Genomic DNA, 22,218 nt, shown 5'->3' with positions numbered 1-22,218 from the left:
GTGGAAAATCAGTAGCCCTATATATATATATATATATATAGTAATAAAAAAAAAAAAAGGAAAACTTTTGCTATATATATATATATATATATTATATATCTATATATATATATATATATATATATATATATATATAGCAAAAGTTTTCCTTTTGTGGATGAGGAAATAAAATAAATTAGATGTCTACAATTATTTATTTCAGAAATGTTCTTTCTCTGACTTACTGACATTACTGCACCATTATCCTATACTATCGTTGTAATTGATTTAGCAAACAACACAAATGAAACAATTTATGTATTGCGATAGAACAGTATAAGCGGTGAATCGCTGCAACCCTAGCACACTGTTACAGTTTTATAAAACAGAACCAAAAGAAACAGCTACGGTTTGCCTTTTCTGTGCAGCTGTCATTTATTTACAGGCGTTTACCATATTTTACTATGCTTGATGAAGACACATTTTTAATAGGTTTAACAAATTATAGGATTCTTATGAATGGGTCATTGTAATCAAATAGCTTATGTAACCCTCAATATTTGTATGTTACAACACTTGCAACAGACAGTGGAGATTTTGCAGCCGGGTACATAACTTCTCTTTAGATTTCTTTTTATGGAAGTCACATTTTTTTTTGCACCAATAGTTCATTCAGATGCTTGCTATTCATGAGTCATGGGCACAATGCATCCACAGAGAGCATTCAACAATAAAGTCAGTGTGACCATAGCCTAGGCTGCTCCCTTTCTGCAGTACATTGATGAAACCATTCTTTTAGCCATGTTGGTGAATTAAGCTTTTGTTCGACATAAGCATAGATTTGTTTTCATTAAATAAAGGTGTATTATTTCTATTACCAAAAACTGACGTTTATGAAAAAAAAAAAAGCTGTGTTCTCCTGTACATCTCCTGTTTCGCTATTACGGCTGGTTGTTCTAATTTATTATTTCACATCTTCACAAGTTCTAATTCAGCTGATCTACAGCAATGGTTCCCAAACTTTTTCAAAGTTTGGATTGCATTTTGAAACTACTTTTTATGTGTATATGTATAATTACATGTAGACCGTAAAGTATTTATATAACGTAGCTAACTTAATGAGATTCCTAGGCTTGAAATCCTATCAGGTCAGCATGTTGTCATTTTACAGGAACTTTGCTCTCCACACAGCAGCCCTGAGCAGACTGACTGTTTTTTTTTTTTAAATACCCTTTACCTGGCTCTAATTTACAATAATAACCAGGTGATCATTAACAATTAAATGATAATTAAACAATAAAAGAAATACACGTTTTTAGGCAGAGATGATATCACATACATACATACATACATACATACATAATTGAACATTTGTTGTATTGCTAAAAGTATATACCAGTATTTGCACCCAGTGTAATGTTACTACCAAGAAATTATCTATGCAACTGTAGCCTGTCTGAACTCTGGATATGTTCATTATATGACAATTAACCTTACTTAGCTTTTATTTGAATTATACAAATACAAACCTTGAAATCTTGGTGTAGAAAATATACAATACAGTTTCCTTACGGATTTGCAATGCGTCCTTGTTAGGGAGTTCTGTCGCAATTTTAAAAGCTTAATAAATATATAATGAAGTGTTACATACATGGTATATATAATAACTAACAACTACAAACACAAGTGGCACTTCAAACATATTTATTTATAGCCTACAACCGTTCATACTAAAGTACATACAAACGTAGATGTCAATGTCAATAAAATAAGTTCCAACCAAACCTACATAGATGGCTTACTGCCCCCATCCAAAACATGTAAACAAAAAAGTTTTTTTTTTCTTTTTAACCAAAGAAAGATTGCAAATTGCACATTAAAAGGGTTGTATTTAGTAAACTGTGGCAAAATATCCCTCCAAATGAGGAAATGACTAGTGGGGTTTCATTTATGTATGTATTTATTTTTAAATTTGTGCCGTGGCTTTTTACCCACATGACAGATAATTGTAAATCCACATTTTATATAGTAAGTGTTCTAAATAAATGTACATTCTGGATGACAAAATGCACAATTTTAAATTAAGTTTAGAAACTGTACACATATGGCTGGTGGAAGAGCCGTCTCCCTGTAGGCTGGTAGCTAACAGCAAATTCTGCTTTCATTCATTTTACTTGAGTTTCCCTAGTTTCTAGTCGTTGAGAGAGGAAGTGATGTACATGATCTGCGATCAGTTAAGCTTTTAACCAAGAAATTTGTTCATTAACGACCTCATTGACTTAATTTCAAAGCATTATCGCAGTGGTTCTCCATCCTGGTCCTCAAGGACCCCTGTGTCTGCTGGTTTTCATTCTAACTGAGCTCTCAGTTGCTTAACGAGACCCTTAATTGAACTGATACTTTCTTAATTAGGCCTTTTTATAATTGTTTTCAGCTCTTAAACAGCAGATTTTATAAGTGACTTGAACTCTGCAACTGTTTATGCGCTGAAAATAATTAAAAAGGTCTAATTAAGCAAAAGTGTAGATAACAAAAACAAATCTTTCTGTGCATTGCAGAGGGCTATTTATTTATGTATTTATTTTTTTATATCTTTGCTTAAAAAAAATAAAACTATAAACTATAACATTAACTTATGGAGCATAAATAAAAATGTAGCAAGGGTCAACCAAAACATAGTGAAATTACAAATGCCATTGCTTGTTTTATGTGCAAGTATATGCAGCTGTAAGTTGATATGTGTAAGTTGTATGCAAAAAAAAAAAAAAAAAAAAAAAAAAAAAAAAAACCTTATGGCAAACATTTAATATTAGCCTAAACTCCCTTTTTCTATTTCTTTCTTTTAAACTACGGACATGAGTACTACAAATACAGTTGCATTTTTTAAAAAATATAAATTACGTTGCAACAGTCTAAACTTGTTTTAATCTTCTAGTCCTGTATCTCAATTAGATAATTTTCAAAAATAGAATTGTTCCCCTGCAACGGAATCGACACAGCTGTCAATTTAGAATTTGGATAACCTGGAAAGCATTTCTTGAAACACGTTTTCAATGAGTAGCCAATATTTTGAAAAGCCACCAAACAAACAAATTTGACTGTGTATTATTTTTGCACACTGATGATAGCAGCGGGGGCTGCAGAAACATTTGCATTTTAGCACTTTTGAGCACTTTTATTTAAGTATTTATTTATTTTTTGCACATGTGAATGTGAATAAGATTAAATATATTTCTGCTTTGGACTTTTGTTGATCTTTGTGTCATTTTGTAATACAGAATGTGTGAGCATTAGAGTTTAAAAAAAAAAAAAAAAAACACCTTGTAACCAACCATTGTTTCAGAACTTTTATTAAAAGTGCTTGTCTTTTGAAAACTGTCTAGTTTTGTTTTTTCTAAGCTCAGTGACTTGTAGAAGCAGTTTTTATGTTGCTCAAGTAGCTGTGACAGGAATGGCTTAGTGGTGACATCAGGCCAGAAGCAGGAACAACAAACAAACAGGCAGTACCACAGGGCAAAAGACGCTGCGGCGCCATTTATTTGAATAATAAAACAAAAATACATATGTAAACACAAAGCACTGCTCACAGAGCAAAAATAAAATAGGTATACAAAAACAAAATAACAAACACTAAGCACTGTGATCAGGCTGGGCAGTAGCCTTCACTGATAGTACTTATTTGTATTTTTTTTACACGCCTCTCTCACTCTTGCTCAGTCCTCCGAACACCCACCCCGAGTGCAGAGAGCTGGAGGCTTTTATGCAGGTGACCATTCCGCACGAGTTTATTAATGTGGATGGGCTTCCCATCCACGCTGCAACTATGCGGCTCATAAATACAGTAAATAAATCATAACACAAAATATGCACAGGGGCGGGGGAGTACCCCGTTCTTAAATAAATACTAAATAAAAACAAAACAATGACGTGGCTGACAGCACCTCGCTCGTGCTCCACATATAAAAACACACATTTTATGGCAGGGCTCAGTATACGCTACTAATATATTGCATGTTTCATATGTTTTGTTAAATAAATGTTTATTAAGAAAGGAAAGTTCTAAATGGCAGAAAAATTTAAAGAATAATAATAGTAATATTTTGCATGTCTGCTTTGTTTGTAAAACGTAAGAAATAGGAGGCGGTGCTTGAGTGATTGTAGAGTCAAGGCAAAGATGATATTGGAATTATAGTGCAGTAGTAGCAGTTATCTAGAAATACTTCTTCCAGTTGGTTTGAAAACATTCAGCTGATGTGCAGTTCAGACAGTTTTAAAAGTTCACTGTCCTGAATTTGGTTTGTTCTTTTCTCATCATACAGTGAGACTCAGTAAGAGTAGCGTCCTAACTCATTTACAGACATGATTTTTGCTGTACAAAGATAAGTGATATTCTCATTGATGGGTAAAGAGGTTAGATGCTTTCCCACCTTGAGCTGTAACTAAATCCTGCACTGCCCTGTTCATTTTTTCTAACCAAATTAAACCCAGATTGATGATCTTTGCAAGTACGCCATCTTTATTGAATTATTTATTTTTGGCACTGGGCCAAAATACATATAGAAAAACTATTAAATGTATTTCAACGCTAAGACATATGTCATATATCTGTCTACAGTTGACACACAAGTAAGCTTCCAAATGAAAAATATAAACAGCTCGTTCAACCAATATAGGCTATCCCACTGCCGTTGCTTGTGTCTGCTGATAAATTGAGACATTGAAACTTGCATTCTGTGTTGCTGACAGTTATCGACATGCAGTAATCAGTTCAAACTAAATTGAAATAAACTGATAATATTGCATTAAGAGTTATGAAAAAAGGTGAACATTGTATTACTATACCTTTTTTTAGGCAGAATTATAATAAAATAATAACATTGTCTTATGTTTAAATGTAAATAAATGTATTTTTCACCTATAGAAGCCTTAGTGCAAGTTATAATGCTTAGCCTGTATATAATCAGCTTTTCTTCTGTTCTTTGCAGAGCTTTTTCGGTTTTTTCTTGATGTGTCTGGCAAGTACGGCAAAAATACTGGCAAATATATTTTAGCTGTGAGAATCCACCTATGTACAAAGCTATTTTTGTTTTCATGTGCGAGCCATAAGGAATATTCTCTTGAAAGAAAATGAACGAGAGATCGAGAGATTTGGCTACCGTGCTATACCGGGATACCATGTGGTGTCTCGTTTTGTACAGACTTCACGTCACCAATTAGGATCCAGCAAGAGACACATAAACGACTTTTGCATACCACGGTATCAAAACCATAGAATTGTATACCACGGTATACTGTGACATCTCTAGACGTGATAAGCCTGCTATGTATGATCAAATGCCATTAACTGAAAGCATCTGTGGCTCAGACAACAGACAGGTCTGAAAAACAGGGGACATAAAGTCATGACCGTGATGCAATAAGCTGACACATGTAGTCTGTTGAGACTGTTACAGTGTGTGTGTGTGTGTGTGTGTGTGTGTGTGTGTGTATACAGCGCTGGAAAAAATTAAGAGCCCACTGCAAAAATTATCAGTTTCTCTGGTTTTACTATTTATAGGTATGTGTTTGGGTAAAATGAACATTTTTGTTTTATTCTATAGACTACTGACAACATTTCTCCCAAATTCCAATAAAAATACTGTCATTTACAGCATTTATTTGCAGAAAATGACAACTGGTCAAAATAACAAAAAAGATGCAGTGTTGTCAGACCTTGAATAATGAAAAGAAAATAAGTTAAGATTCATTTTTAAACAACACAATACTAATGTTTTAACTTAGGAAGAGTTCAGAAATCAATATTTGGTGGAATAACCTTGATTTTCAAGCACAGCTTTCATGCGTCTTGGCATGCTCTCCACCAGTCTTTCACATTGATGGTGGGTGACTTTATGCCACTCCTGGCGCAAAAATTCAAGCAGCACGGCTTTGTTTGATGGCTTGTGACCATCCATCTTCCTCTTGATCACATTCCAGAGGTTTTCAATGGGGTTCAGGTCTGGAGATTGGGCTGGCCATGACAGGGTCTTGATCTGGTGGTCCTCCATCCACACCTTGATTGACCTGGCTGTGTGGCATGGAGCATTGTCCTGCTGGAAAAACCAATCCTCAGAGTTGGGGAACATTGTCAGAGCAGAAGGAAGCAAGTTTTCTTCCAGGACAACCTTGTACTTGGCTTGATTCATGCCAAATCTGCCCGATTCCACCTTGCTGAAGCACCCCCAGATCATCATCGATCCTCCTCCACATTTCACAGTGGCTGCGAGACACTGTGGCTTTTAGGCCTCTCCAGGTCTCTGTCTAACCATTAGACGACCAGGTGTTGGGCAAAGCTGAAAATTGGACTCATCTGGGGGTGCTTCAGCAAGGCTGGAATCGGGCAGATTTGTCTTTGTGAAGGACGCATGAATCAATGAATCAATGAATCTGAACTTATTTTCTTTGCATTATTCAAGGTCTGACAACACTGCATCTTTTTTGTTATTTTGACCAGTTGTCATTTTCTGCAAATAAATGCTGTAAATGACAGTATTTTTATTGGAATTTGGGAGAAATGTTGTCAGTAGTCTATAGAATAAAACAAAAATGTTCATTTTACCCAAACACATACCTATAAATAGTAAAACCAGAGAAACTGATAATTTTGCAGTGGTCTCTTAATTTTTTTCCAGAGCTCTGTGTGTGTGTGTGTGTGTTACGAAGATGAACTGAAGGAACATACATAATATAGGATTTCTAACACTACATCTCCATTACAGTAGCTATTCACACATTGCTTTCTAATTGAGCCAGTGTGACAACAAGAAACTGTAATGACAAGGCTTCAGACAGTGCTCATAAAATTGCAGTTACTATTTATCTGACATGATTTATACAGAAAAGCCCTTTCAACTGAAAATTTAAACCATTAAAAGCAGGGGGATGAAACCTTTTATAGTTTACATTTTATCAGACAGGTTAAACCATTTTGACTTCTATCACCTTGGCAGTAGTTCTGTCATAGCTGCAATCCTTTACCTTATGAAAGAGGGGTTGCGTATACTGTAAAGGTTAAAGTAAAACACAGTATTACGTTTTGTGCGGTTCACACCCTATTCTCTAATGTTCAAATTATTACATTTTAAAGGCTTACAATTTTCTTAGCATTGCTCAAATCGCAGCTTAGTTCATTTTTGGATCGTAAATATCCCAGTAGACTTGACAATCATTTACAGCCTTGCATTGCTAGTGCTCCAGTTATTGCCCGTTTTCCCCTGGTTTGAATGTTTGTCAAAAAAAAAGGATTCCTCACAATGTTCTGGCTTTTGACAGTGACCCTTGTACAACTTTCTTTTCTTTCCATTGGGGAATAGCTGTGACTGGTAACAGCCAAGGCCTTTTTTTTCCTGCAAAAACCTTCAATTTTCAGTTCAACTGCCTGTGTCACTTCCTGTGTCATCTGGGTTTAATTGTGAGTGGAATTGTAACTTGCAGGCTGAATCTAGCCAAGGTTTTCAAGAAGGCCGATCACATATGATGTTGCTGCTCCTGTGAAGAAAGACTATAAATAACTATATATAATTATGTTTTCTGTTTTTTCTTTTGTGTGTTCTTGCAGGATGACGTAGAGTTTAAAGCTGCACTCAGAAGCTGAGCAGAAAATGAGCTTAACGTCCTGGTTTCTCGTGAGCAGTGGAGGCACCCGTCACCGGCTGCCAAGGGAGATGATTTTTGTTGGCCGGGACGACTGTGAATTGATGTTGCAGGTAATTCCATTGGCTCTGCTTAAACTCCCCACTGTCGACAGCTGTATGAAAAGTAACAAGGGAATGCATTTGCTTGCATTGTTCATTGAAAAGTAGAGAAGCAGTATGTGGTGTTCCCCTGTAACTTCCCAGTGTGGCATGGCTTGACACACCTAAAGTGGATTTAGCTAACAAAATAATTCCATAAATCTTATCTTTTGTGCTCTTTAATTTTCTAAAGGTATCTGTGTTTTTTAAAAACAAAAACATGTTTTACAGTAAACATGTAATTTATTTTTTAAAAAAATGGTATCTGCTATTACACTGGGTATAAATAAATGTGTTTGTAAGCGTTACTTTAACAGTCTTGCCCTTCTTTGGTCATTTCACCTGAAGAGGGAAATTGTCCCCACCCCATTCAACACTTCCTTTCATGTAATTTGCCAACCAGCTGCTTTGGCCCTGCTAACACTTTTGGGATGGAATAACCCAGGAAGTGAAACAGTAACAGACTAGCAAGGAAATATTTTTAACCTTATATAATACCAGATATCCGCAATCTCAGAACTTTTCGCTATATTGCTCAAATAGCATACTCCAGGTCCATTGCTGGGTGATAATGGATCTGACATTACACAGAAGTGCAGTTGTCTAGTATAACTGTTCAAAGAAACTTCAGTTTGAAAGGACAGGTGTTTGGTATGTGCAATGCACACCTCTTCCAAACTGAGTGTCGGGATTGACAGGTTGCAGCTGTCTTTCTTATTTATTTTTGTTAACCCTGTCCCCATCTTCTCAAACACCACTGCTTCATGCTGCGGCACCATTTGTTGAGAGAAGTGGATGTGGAGCAGCTGCAGGCTGACCCACAGCGATGTCTCTGCCAGGGAAACACTTCCATGCTCTTGGGTTCTCTTGTTTCAGGGCTTGACCCTTGGCTCTCAGAAACAGAGGGTCAAAACAAACCAGACTAAACAGATCCCACAACTTATTCCAAATTGAAGTATAAAATACAATCAAAGAACTTCCAAATTCTTTACAGACCAGTGATGATATTTCTAGAGCTAATAACATGTAAAAAAAAAAAAAAGATTTTAAAACCTTAGTTAACAGGCCTTAAATGGCATAAACCTAAAAAAAAAACAATGCAGCAAATCTGTCTGACTCAAATTCATGTCTTTAAAAGAATTTCTATTATTCTTTTAACACAGAATTTGTTAGCATTACCAGCATTCTCCGTTTCTTGTACCTGTTTTGTTTTTTACTTTAATGCAGATTTTTTTGCTGGTTCCTGGTAGCTAAAGTCTTCCTGTGACCTACATTATATGAAGCAGGAGGCAGCAGTTTAAACTGTTATTCTGTAGTGTTTTATTTGAAAAATAAAGTGATGGAGGGTGGTATTGAAATACATTTCATATGGAATCCTTTGTTATGGAATCTTATTATTTGTAAAACCCTCAAATCACTGTTTAACATCTGGAGCTGTCAAGTATGAAGAGTAATGGAAGAAGACCAAGTCCCACGATTCACAATGCTATGTCTCATTTTCTCTAAATGCTTTACTGATTTGCTACACCCAGATTCATGCTCTTGGCTCCAGGTTAAAGAGCATTGATTGCTCCATCACTGTTACATGATTGTTCAGTGTCATGTAAGAAATCCTGTAGTGCATTTGGAGATTGATTGTTAATTGTTTCGAAAGTGTGAGAGACCTCAGAACTACCAGATCCGATATTCAGATAGAATGTAAGGCTTTAAAACCATAAAACTAAAATAATACATCTGTAGTTTAAAGATTTAAAATAACAAATAACAATAAAGGCACTGTTTTACCTGCGTGGGATTGGTATAGAACTAATCCTAGAATAATGAAATAATATTACCATTGTAATTATTAAACTTAATTTGATCTAGTTCTGACAGTAAAGTATTTTCTGTTTCATGGTCACAGTAACGATGGGGAGTGTGCTACAGTACGATGGGGACAGTAATATTATATATATATATATATATATATATATATATATATATATATATATATATATATAATAATTTTAAATGTTTAAATGTATAAGGGTTTTTGTCTCATGGAAGTCCCTAAAGCAAGTCATGGGGGGAGGGGGATGTAGAAGTGGCATGAGGCAATATGGTCAACCGTGGATAATTACTGCTCAAAGGCCCCAATTGTACTTCAGAGCTTCCCAACACTTAAGAACCCCTTCTGAGCGAGGGGAAGACTGAAAAAGGATAGGGACATGTGAGTTTACAGGAGTGAAACGACTATTAAGGATGGGCTGAAGTATCTTGTTAAATGATCTATTACTACTTAATTATTCAGATTGTGTTATAAAAGAAAAAAAAAAAAAGATTTGTACCAATCCTCCTTTTAAATGATTCAACTTGTTAATGTTAATTAATATATTCCGTCTCGTCATAACAATCAACTTTAGTTGTGTGTAGGTGCACAAGGTAGAAAGGATTTTACTGTGAAAGCCAAGTTGGGTAGAAAAACCCATTTTTATTGTTATAGATTTTTTTTTTCTTCATCATAGCTTCATCATAGCTTTCTAAACTTGCTGTCCGGTTTTGTGGTACACTGAAAACCGGACATACATTGCCTGTTAACACTGTAGCAGACAAATCAGGTTATCGCTGGATATTAAAATTCCTTTGCGTAATCATGAACTAAGATCTCTGCAAACATGCAAATTCTGGACATTGACAAGAAACATGTTTTCCCCCCTCGAGAACATGGGGGGGAGGGGTGGTGGTTAGTGTTAGTCATCCTTGACAAGACAAACGAACTTCGAGTGAACCGTCAATCACGAGCTGTGGACAAGGCCAAGGAGTGGCCAAAGAGAAACCAACCAGTGTTTAAACACATTGCATGACTTTAAACAGCAACTAAAAGTGGCTGAAATCTGTTTTGAAATCTGCTCTGAAATGGAAATATAATTGGATACGAAAATGGCTGAAATCAGCTCTGAAGAGGACCCTGCTCTCTGCCCTGCGAGACACTGAACCAGGAAACAGGACACAGCAAAGATCCAAAAAGATGTCTTTGTTTTTATTTTGCTGCTTGAAATCAACCACGAAACGAACTGAAGCAAAGCACCAGCAGCTGGCCATCTGGAAGGTCCTTTAGCCGTACGAAGGAATTGTAATGAACATTTTTACAAACTGCGTAACTTTTTAATTGCTACGCGTTCTTTAAATATTGAGTTTTGATCAACGAACCCATTCCAGTTGTAAATCTTCGGACAAGTCAAAGGTAATGTTGCAAGACTGTTAGACAGCTGCCTCCCTTTGAAAAGAAGTGTTAGGTTGCTGCGAGTTGATGCAATACAATGACAAGCAAAGTACCCTCTTTTTCTTCCTTTTCCTGCAGTGTTCTCATCACCCAAAGACTGAATTCCTGGTTGAAAATAGATAAGTTTTCAACAAAGCAAAAATAAAACATTTTGAGAAATTAACTGTAGCTAATTCTGTCAAGTTTGTGGATAAATTGTTATATGAATAGAATATAACTTCCTGTTTGGAGTGTGCAAGAAATGTATGTATTTTTGTTGAAAAATGTGTAACTCAAAGGAGTTGCCTAATAAATGCAGAGAATTTGATCATTGCCCCATTTCTGAGTTAATTTGAATATAGAGTCAATTGAGGTTGATAACCTATTGTCAGTTTAGTAGATCATGTCTAAAATAAGTTAACATGGTAAAACTGATTTGATAAATTAGTTACTGGAATGTTGGAGGAAGAACTACTAGGTTTTAAACTGCCTTTCATTATTTATTTGAAAAAATGTCACACGGCTCTCACAATGCTAGAGATCTCGCTAAGATGATGCAACAAAAATGTTACTTAATATATTCCATCTCGTCATTAACGTATTTTCTTGTAGTACAGTTAATACAGTTCTCAAAGTATACATTTTGTCCTAACGAAAATGCAACTTGCGGTATGTTTGCGCTGCGGCTGGCCCATCTAGTACATCTACCCTTTAGTATCTTCAAAAAAGCAACATTGGTCTACAGTGATAAAAATACTGTCCTGAAAATAAAAACACCCAGACAACATAGAGAGGCTACTCCATGAACGTTCATTGAGTATTGTAGTTGTATATGGATGAGGATGGCCAATGAGCGTGAACAGGAGTCCAACCAGGCTTACATGAATCACAGATCACTAGATCTTTTACTAGCTGAGACACTGGAGAACTGTAATAGGACATTTTGCAGGTTATTTCTGGACTGATACAGTATGTATTGTGTTCCAGCGTGACGCTAAACATTTGACAAGTATGTTTCTTTCAGTTTGAATAGAAAATTCAAATTTGTGTATAAAAATAGGACAGATTGATATGAAAGTATTGCTTTTTGTAATTGGTTATTTCAGGTATTTACAAATACCCAACGACAAGATATGCCATAGCTCTATATTCCACATATCCTATTCTGATTTATTTAATTTTTTCGGAATACTATTTGCATTATTCTGAATGTTCTGTTTACATAAGATAGCAAATACATGCCTCTTCAATTCAGTAAAGGCTCAAGAGGACAAAATCATCATACAATTAACAAAATAATTTGAAATTGAAGAAGACAGATGCAGTGGAATAAATTCTGAAGCAGTCATCAACATCTGTGCTGTGGTTATGAAGCTCTGCGTTGCTGTAAACGCTTGTTAACTTCTACTCTGAACAAAGGGCTTATTGGTACCACAGCACACTAATTTATTTTCAGCTTCATTGAAGAGTCAGAGGGTGTTTGTACTGTGTGTACAATAGAGCCTTATGAATATGTGCAGATGATTCATAATGTGTGCAATATCGCTGTTTTGCATTATTTTCAATTCTACATAAATGCTGACATTATTGAAAAAGACTCCAGTGCCCAAACGGTCACAGTGTCTCCGTCACAGACATTTTTCTTTTGCATATCACCCTCCAGATTCGCTCCAGTTGCAATGCTTCTACAATGTTGTCCAAATTATGAATCACTCTGTATATATGTATGTGGACACTCCATTCATTTCAAAAATATTCCTAAGAGTAGTAGGCAATACAATTTTGAATAAGTGTTTTAAAAACATCAGTATTCTTTGTCCAAAGCCCATCTCCAGTTTTGAATTCAGTTAAGCATTGTTGGATCAAGTTGAAGAGGTTGGTGAAGCGGTGGTGTTGTACTGAGTAGTTGAAAGTGAATGGCAAACAATAAACCTAGACTGTAAACAAACCATCCAGAAGCTGTAATACATACAAAATAAGTTATATGTAATTTTAATAAAGATACAGTAAATGGGTGTCAATACTTATGATGAAGACTTTTCATTGCTAAACATATTAATGTGTATATTCATATAGTACAGTCCTCTCTTTTACTGGCAAGTGTGGGACAGGTACTAAACTGGGTGTCAAGGATGGCACTATAACAGGGTTGTAGGGGAAAGTGTTTCCAATTTTAAAGTATAAAGATAGCCTCTTACCTCCAATCTGATCAAGACCATTTATTTATTTATTTTTTTTTATTTTAATGTATGAATAAGGGAAAACTTTTGGATTAATGTGTATTGATTAGCTTTGTTCATAGTGGAAACTGGAGCTTTAGAAAAGCATTTGGTGCCTTGGTTTGTGTCTGCTGCCACAGATAATGTTTCCCCTGGGTCTCTGAATCGGGGAAAGATCACTGGCTGAAGAAAGAGCATGTAGCTGGCGTGTGTTTTGTCTGTTTCAGAGGTAACATAGGAAAGATGACCTGGATACAGCAAGACTATATCTTGCTTCAAAAATACACATTGTCCTGAGGTTTGAAAATACAATCTGGGAGTAAATACCTAACCCCTGTACTGGGGTGGTGTAAAACAATTAGAGTGCAGTAGCAATAGCAAAGTCGGCACTGCAGTATATTTATAGAAACTGAGGCAGATTCTTCTGGGTTAAATTTAGCATGAGTGAGGAAGGCATGCAGTAGACTTTCTGGAAAAATGCCAGTGTTAGGCAGGAAGAACTGCAATCTGTTCATGATGACTGCCATTGTGGGGAGCTGTATCCTGTTCTCTTACCAGCAGCTGCGCCAAACTGGACAACACCAAAAACTCCCACAGTAACTGCTTAACAGTAGAGGGTATAATTAGCAGATGTCTATACTGTGCAAGTTCTACAGTTGTACAGTATATTACACTGTTTTAGGGTTATAATAGGACTATTCTTTCTTTTTTTTTCTTTTTTTTTTTTTTTTTTTTTTCCTTTTTTTTTAGCAATTTATGTCTTTTGGCAATCCCCAGGTGCTGTAAAATCAAAACATGGGACTCCTTGATAATATATCCCTCTGTCGTTATGCCAAAAAGCCTGCATTGGTGCATTGACTTTTGTTTGTGGTTTTCTTTTTTTGCACTATTTTGAACAGTGTAAGATTTATGATTTGGGAAACTGGCAGTTCTGAAGCCACAGGGAGTGTGCAAAGCTGACTGCTTGTACAGTAGTAGTAACTTCTGTGGCAATCTAATGCATAGCTTCAGGTCTAAATTACTGTTGACAGTTCTAAACTTGACCTTGAAAATGGGAATGAGTGCAGCTTTTAGTGTTAACAAATTTGTACACTACAAGGTTGGGTTATGACTATTTGGCAGACTGTTGGCGTTGACTTCATAGTTTGTAGTCTTACAAGAACAGTAATCAATTTTAGAGACAGAAATAGACTGGCACTGAAATAAAATAATACATTTCATGTATAGTATGCCTTAAACTACACTAACATTGTGTAGCCTTTAGACAATACATGTGCCAGATTTGACAGTTAACAGCAACATGTTTATGTGTGTAGTCAATTGAATGTGAATTATTTTAAGCAAGGATATTTTGAACAATCGCAAACTACCAATTTTCAACTTACTGGTATTTTAATATTTGTTTTTAATACATTCTTCTCTTGATGCATCATTTTTGTTGATACATTTTTGTTCTATCACTCGAGTGGAAAACATGCTTCCCGGGACTAGGTTTGTGTCTTTGTTTGTATTCCAATCCAGCGGTGTGCTGGTGAAATTCAGGATGGAGCTGAGCTTCGGCAGTTCAAACAATATTGCCAGCGATACGTGTTTTATACAACTTTACAATATCTGAAATAATTTCAGAGTTCCTTAAGTTTCCTCAAAGGCAATGAAGACAAAAATACAGTAAAAAAAAAAAGACTGTCTGTATCCCTTCATTAACAACGGTAACTGTGGGAAACAACACAGAGGCCGCAAATTGACAGACTAATCTCAAGGTTCTGTCTAAAAAAACAGTTACGAAGAGGCCTGTGACAGGATGGCTGGTAACACACAGGCAGGTTCGAAGAGTGCATGAGTGCTCTGGTGTGCCATTTTTATTGCAACAAAAGTAAATCAACAGGATTTACAAAAAAACAGCTCACCGAGTTTAAACAAAAACAGGTCACAAACACAAAATCTCCGGACACCCAAACAAACAATGTGCTAGTCTAAAAATACATACACATGTCTAAATGAACATAAACAATACATTCACCCATGCCAAACAAACACAGCACATTTAATTTACATGCAGGGCACCTTCTAATTATGTTCAGGGCTTTTCCTCTGCCCTGCCACAAGGCCATAAACAGGGTTTGAAATTAATCTTCATCAAAGCATAGTCTGACAATAAAAATAAAGATCTGCCAGCTAAAATAATCCCTGAATTATTTATTTTAAATGTATACTTGTAGTATCAACAGAATACTGACAGGCGGGAGATCTAGACGGAGGTTGGAGTTGATACACTTCGCAGGTGCAGTTTTATTTACAAACCAAAGACGGAGACTGAGCCTGAAGCACAAGCCCTCCAAAACATGTGCCTGCCAAGTCATCATTTCCACTTGCAAAGTTTCACTGCTCTACGGTTCAACAGTTTATAGTGGCCAACTCACTTTATAATCACCCAGTAAACAAATAATGCTTTATCAGAACACCAGAAGCTAAAAAAATAAAAGCCTGATATTCGTGGTGACCTCGGACCAAAGCAATTAATCTGCAGTATTGTACAGCACATTGTAGTAATATTGCAGTTTATGTTAGTAGTGCTGTTAATAATATGTGTTACAGAGGTCTTTGGAGAGTATCTCAAGGGTGATGAGTAAATTATATATAAATTATTACTTATCTGGGTAAACCTAAGGCAGGCAGTCCCGATTAGATCAAGTGGGTGTTAATGTGTTCTTAAAAGACAGATAGAAAGCATGTTTCTGGATTTCAATACATGCACATGGGAATGACAGTTTTTGCAATAATCAAAGCTCTCTGCATATATTATTTTTTGTTGCCAACCAGTGTTTAGTTTTTGCAAAGAGACTAGATTAGCTGTTTCCAAAAAGATTTTTAATTAAAAGGCAGACATACCACTGATAGTCTGTTCTGTAATAACCTGGTTCCGATGGTTGACAAAAACCAACTCCATCGCCAAGGAAACCGGAAGCTGTACATCATTAAGTTCTTCACAATATCTGCCCTAAAACATCGTAAATAGAAATGATGAGGTGACAAATGCACTACCACTGATGCTGTTTACAGACTTTATATTGTGATACTTTGTAATAACTGTAAGTGGCCCTGGATAAGAGTGTCTGCTAAGAAATAAATAATAATAATATTAACGATGAACTAAATAGAACCTATGAAGGGGTAGAGCATGATTCTTTCTTATGAACTTTAATCAGGATGTTGTCTCCAACCAAACAAAATCAGAGAAATATCTACCACAGGAACTGAAACCCCATCCTTAAGTCTACGAATGTCATTGCTGCTTACATTGTCAGTGTCAGTGGTATTCCTTCAGGCATGTATTTTGCAGCACACAAACGCTGCCAGTTAGAACATTCAAATATAAATGAAGTAGTCAGTTATGGAGAGTGAGTACTGATGTTTTTAAAAATGTTTTCATAGTGCTGGGACGAACACAGGATTTTCATGTTTGGATGTTCGAGCATAATTTCAATATTTGTTCGGATATTCTTTGTTTTCAAAAAGTAAGAAAAGCTATTATATTGCTCAGAACACAGGCCCCTGTGTGTGCCTTTATTTTACAGCAAGATGTTACACTGTGTAATAAGTTAAAGTAGAAAAATATCCGAGGAGTAAAGAATGCATTGTGTAGGCTGGCATACTTACCTCAGTGAATTATTAGTAAACTACAAAACAAAGGATAACAAATAGCAGTTCAACGTTGTTTTGTTTATTCCTGAAATAAATAGTACATAACGTTGACACTGCATTTTATTTATTTTGTATCTTTTTTTTTTGTTCCTTGCCATTGTCATTTCTTCACAGTAAACAGTAGACATCGACATGCTTCATAAAGTAATAACACAAGGTTTACTTGTGCCTTTTTAAAATGTATTTCTTTTTTTGATTAAACGTTTTTTATTTGGGAATACAATAAACATAGTACAGTAATGTAACCCATACCATGTTCCCCAAATTTTTCCATTTTTTATCTGCCCTCCCTCCCTGTACACCCTCTCCTTCCCTCCCTCCACCCCCCAGGTGGCTATACTTTCTCAGCTAGTGTGAATTCAGCGAGCTAATTCAGACCGAGTCTAATAAAGATTTAACAAGGACAGCAGCATCCCGCCAAGCCTGCACCGTCCCCTCCCGGGCATCATGAATCAGAGCGAGAGAGCTCCAGGTAAATAATATCCAAGAGTGTATCGATCCATTGGCGCCAAGGAAGGGAGTGGGGAAGCCGCTTTTTTGCTTTTTTGAACTTTTTTGCTGTGGTAAGGTCAGCTAGCCAAATTCGTTTCTGCTGGGATGTCAGATCAAGGGATGACTCATCGTTTAGTATTACAATAAAAAAGAGGAAGGAATTTCTTTCTCTAGAATGTTGGACACCTGCTTCCAAAATTTACCTACCACATGGCAGTCCCATACCATGTGCATGAATGTACCCAGGGCACCCTGGGGGCAATGTGGGCAAACAGGACTGGGAGCAAGTTTCATTTGAAAGTGCCTGCGTGGTGTTAGGTATGTTCTGTGAAGGAAATTAAAATGAATCAATTGGTAATTAGGGTTTTTGGAGGCTAGGCCTACATTGATATTATCTCAATTCGTTTCTGTAGTAAGGGGGTGCTAATTCACTTGGCTGTGGTGGTAGTATTGTCCCCCAGGGAAGTCCATAGGCACGCATAGCTGAGCGGAGCCAAAGGTTAAAATAAATCAATAAAAAATAGGAGCGCAAAGTTAAGGAATGTGGATGTATGAGTGCCATTTAAGTGTTTTTCCATAGCACGGCAGATTGATATTAACTGAGTAATTATTGGACAAACTTTAATTTGCAGTGCCTAATAGAGATATTGAGGAAATCAAGTCTTGTAATCTAAACTATTTTTTCCTCTAGCAGTTACCATGAAACAGAGATGTTGGGTTTGAACCAAATAGTGAGTTAGCGCAACACAAATGACCAAAAATACAGTTTGAAATTTGGAAGGGATAAACCTCCTGATACTTTTTCATGTTGCAGAGTAGAAAGTTTGATACAGGGTTGTTTTCCTCTCCAAATAAATTTGGAGGTCAGTGAATGAAGTTTGTTCCAATATCCACTTGGGGGAGATAAAGGGAGCATAGAGCTGGAAAAGCTAACCCGTGGGAGCACTTTCATTTTAATTATAGTGATGCAGGCCTGGAATGAATTAGTGAAGTGTGATCAGTTGTGCAGAACTGATTTTACCTGAGCGAAAATTTTGTTGAAATTAGTAGATACAGTAGAGTGCAGAGAGGGGTAAATATTAACGGCAAGACATTTTAAGTGTCTGACTACTGCAATATCTGATGGAGGGTATCCTCGCCAGACGCAGACTATAGAGGCATGAGAGCCGATTTAATCCAATTAATTTGATATCCCGAGATTGAACTAAAATTGTTAAAGATATCTAAAAGGTGAGAGAATGAGCAGGAAACGTTTTCAATAAACAATGGTACATCATCTGCATATAACGAGATATTAATTAATATTGGTAGGGGTAGAAAGAGCTGACTGACGGACAGTGTGACGGGCGAGTGGCTCTAATGATAACACTATGTAACACAATTTTTCTTCCTGGGTAGTAAGTGTTATTTCCTAATTGCTTATGCCTCCAAAGTATAGAAAATGGCTATTATTCCCCACAAACTTTGCTTTTGTGACCAGGACAGTGATATTTTGAAATTTAGCTATTTCCAATGAGAAAATGGGCGAATTTGTGTTTTTTCGTTCACATAAAGTCAGAAAAAAACAACATATGAATCCAAATTAACATGTATTTATACTAAAGTAATACAAAAATGACTACAAAAGATTTAGAAGTGAGTAGTTTTTCGGGATTTACAATTATACTGTAAATCACTTTCACGAATCAGCCACCAAATGTAGTCTCCCATCATGTTCTCGTTATACTGTCCTTGGTAGCGGCATTCAAAGTCCAGTATATCCTGGTGGAAGCGCTCGCCTTGCTCCTCCGAGTACGCTCACATGTTCTCCTTGAACTTATCAAGATGAGCATCAAGGATATGGACTTTGAGGGACATCCTACAGCCCATTGTGCCGTAGTTCTTCACCAGAGTCTCAACCAGGTCCACATAGTTTTCGGCCTTGTAATTGCCCAGGAAGCCCCGAAACACTGCGACAAAGCTGTTCCAAGCCGCTTTCTCCTTACTAGTGAGCTTCTTGGGGAATTCATTGCACTCCAGGATCTTCTTTATCTGTGGTCTGACGAAGACACCGGCTTTGACCTTTGCCTCAGACAGCTTAGGGAAGAAGTCTTGAAGGTACTTGAAGGCTGCCGACTCCTTATCTAGAGCTCTGACAAATTGTTTCATAAGGCCCAATTTGATGTGCAGTGGTGGCATCAGCACCTTCCGGGGGTCCACCAGTGGCTCCCACGTGACGTTGTTCCTCCCCACAGAGAACTCGGTCCACTGTGGCCAGTCCCGCCTGTGGTAGTGCGCCTTGGTGTCATGGGACACCAAAGATAGCAGGAAACTTGGTAAAACCGCCTTGGAGACCCATCAGGAATGCCACCTTTGCAGCCTCTTGATGCCATCTCAGAAAAATGCAGATATGTATCCACTTAGGCAGCTGGAACTAAACTGAACTGGTGGGCTTAAGGACCCTGTATTTATACTACTATTTATATTACTGGAAAGTTCTAGGAAGTTCTAGAAGTTACTCCAAGTTTACTCAGCACTGAATCTATCTGGAATGTTCTGGAAAACAGGTAAATTTCAAAATATCACTGTCCTTGTCACAAAAGCAGAGTTTGTGGGGAATAATAGCCATTTTCTATACTTTTGAGGCATAAGCAATTAGGAAATAACATTTACTACCCAGGAACCAAAAAAAAAAAAAAAAAATTGTTACACAGTGTAATACAAACAGTAGAGGAAAAATGGGACAGTCTGGACATGTGTCCCTCAACACAGCAAATTGGGGGGAGCATTTGTTCCCTGTTAACACCATTGCAGAGGGGTTAGCATGTAGGACTTTGATCATATTAATGAAGCCTGAGCCCAGGTCCATGTGATCCAGTACCGACTAGAGAACCCTATTCTAGTCGGTCGAAAGGCCTCTGTGTCTAGTTAGACAACCGCGCACGGAGCGTCATTATCTATAGTAGAGTGTATAATGTGGAGCAAACGGCAGATGTTTTAGTAATCTTTTTTTAGTAATAGGGAAATGGCAGCTGTGTTTACATCTCTACAGAAAAAGTCTCTCTCTATAGCGGTCTGCATCATGTCTAATAAAAGGGGCTCCAACGGTCCCAAAAAATCAAAGTAAAATGCAGCGTTTAACAGGCTTGTAATTGTAAAGTCTGTACTGAATGATTGTAAGATTTCACACCTGAATTTATTAAAACATATAGTTTTGATAGTTCTGCAGTTTACATCTATCTATCCTCTACTGAGGATGTTAGTCCCTGGCAACAGGACTGTATTGGAGGCGCTTATTCAAATGTGAGCAACTACAGTATGTATGGATGTGATCTTAACTAAATCTTCAGATGAAAAGTATATTTTCTTCTAGATTCATTAAGTTGGATCTGGCCCAAAAATTTAGAATTAAGGTAAACTCATTTGTAATGGTATCTAATAACTTCCTGTGCTGTTGGGATTTTTTCTCCAGTGATCCAGCTCAAACCATGTTACCTACAGCACAGGAAGTCGGTAGGTACCTGGAAGTTGGATTATGATTTCTACATAGCCCTAGTTTAAAAAAAAATAAAAATAAAAAGGTGTTTAAATGTTTTGTAGGGCTTTGGTTATTATCACGCCTTTCATTACAGGCATGATAGGCTCAGCAGTAATACAAATGTAGGGTCAATGCATATTATTACTTTGCGCATTTTAACCTTAGTGTGATCATAATTTGCCAAGATTAAGATGGAAGGATATTGTAAGAATGTATGAGCCCATATGGGAAAAATGTGTACAGAAATAATTTAATTGCTTGAGAGTAAAGTTATTGATGAAGACCTAAATGTCATTGCCAGCGATTGCTTTTTGAGAAGTACTCAGGCAAAATGTAAGTGGACTGTAAGCTTGTTTGAACAGTGGTTACACAAAAGAAAAGCGAAAGCTATATGCAGTGTGAAATGTTAGACTGAAATCCCAAGCCATTTTCTAAGTGTTATGTTTGAAATGTGCAGTACTATAATTAACTAACTGTTGAAAATGATTGTTGCATAATACAAATTATATTAGTTTTTCTATTGATTTGTTCTGACTGTAGTTTTGTTGACGAATCAGCAATTTTCTGTTGATTCGTAGCACAAACAGGATTCGTTAATCAACAGTATATCTGCCCCGCATTCCCCGTCTCTTCAAGCCACACAGCCACTTTTATGATCGTTTTACACTCAGCGCGTCGCGTCAAGGCGTCAAAGTCCGGGGTAAATTATTATTTTTTTTTTTTAGAATACAATACATCCTATGGGGGCTTTCACACTAGCTGTGGCGCGTAAAACCGACGGCATCAAAAATAGACCTTGAACTATTTTTCTATGCACGTCAGGCGTAAATGTCTCTCTAACCAATCACACCCCAGCTCTCGCCCAGTCTGCATGACAACAAACATCAACTGGTGGCCCCGACTGTATGTCATTAAACACAAACGGAGATCAGCCTAATGAAAATGAGCGATTTAAAAAAACAAATATTGCCGAAATGAAAAGTTTCCTCAAAGATAATGGAAACAAATATAGCTACAGTAAAGAAAACAAGAAAACTTTATTGGATTTTTAACAACATGAGACCCGGCTTGTTCAAAAAATACCTCCATCTGAATTAAATGAATACATGTATAAATATAATATATATAATCGGCATGTTTGTGTATTTTTACATTATTTTAGGACAGACAGTAATACATGCATGCCCAGTTATCAAAATGGTACTACTTATTTGTGGAGAACGGCGAGTATAGAGCCCTGTGTTTCAAACACAAACTGTATCTTTAAACTGAAGTGCTGTAGCGAACCACAAGTAA

The 22,218-nt window shown here is 36.7% G+C and overlaps 1 protein-coding gene across 10 annotated transcripts in view; it reads left to right on the top strand.

Moving 5' to 3' along the window:
- LOC121316054 (centrosomal protein of 170 kDa-like) overlaps positions 1-22,218 on the top strand; it is a 115,729-nt gene that overhangs the window by 13,869 nt on the left and 79,642 nt on the right. For all 10 annotated transcript variants that reach the window (XM_041250763.1, XM_041250772.1, XM_041250773.1 and 7 more), the window contains one exon: positions 7,577-7,724. In XM_041250763.1, coding sequence (XP_041106697.1) covers positions 7,620-7,724 — 105 coding nt within the window. In that variant the 5' untranslated portion in view covers positions 7,577-7,619. The remainder of the gene's footprint in view (positions 1-7,576; positions 7,725-22,218) is intronic.

The sequence above is a fragment of the Polyodon spathula genome, chromosome 5, assembly GCF_017654505.1.
Source record: "Polyodon spathula isolate WHYD16114869_AA chromosome 5, ASM1765450v1, whole genome shotgun sequence".
Lineage (NCBI taxonomy): Eukaryota > Metazoa > Chordata > Actinopteri > Acipenseriformes > Polyodontidae > Polyodon > Polyodon spathula.
The sequence above is the reverse complement of the archived record's forward strand: the minus strand, read 5'-3'. Positions and strand labels throughout refer to the sequence as shown.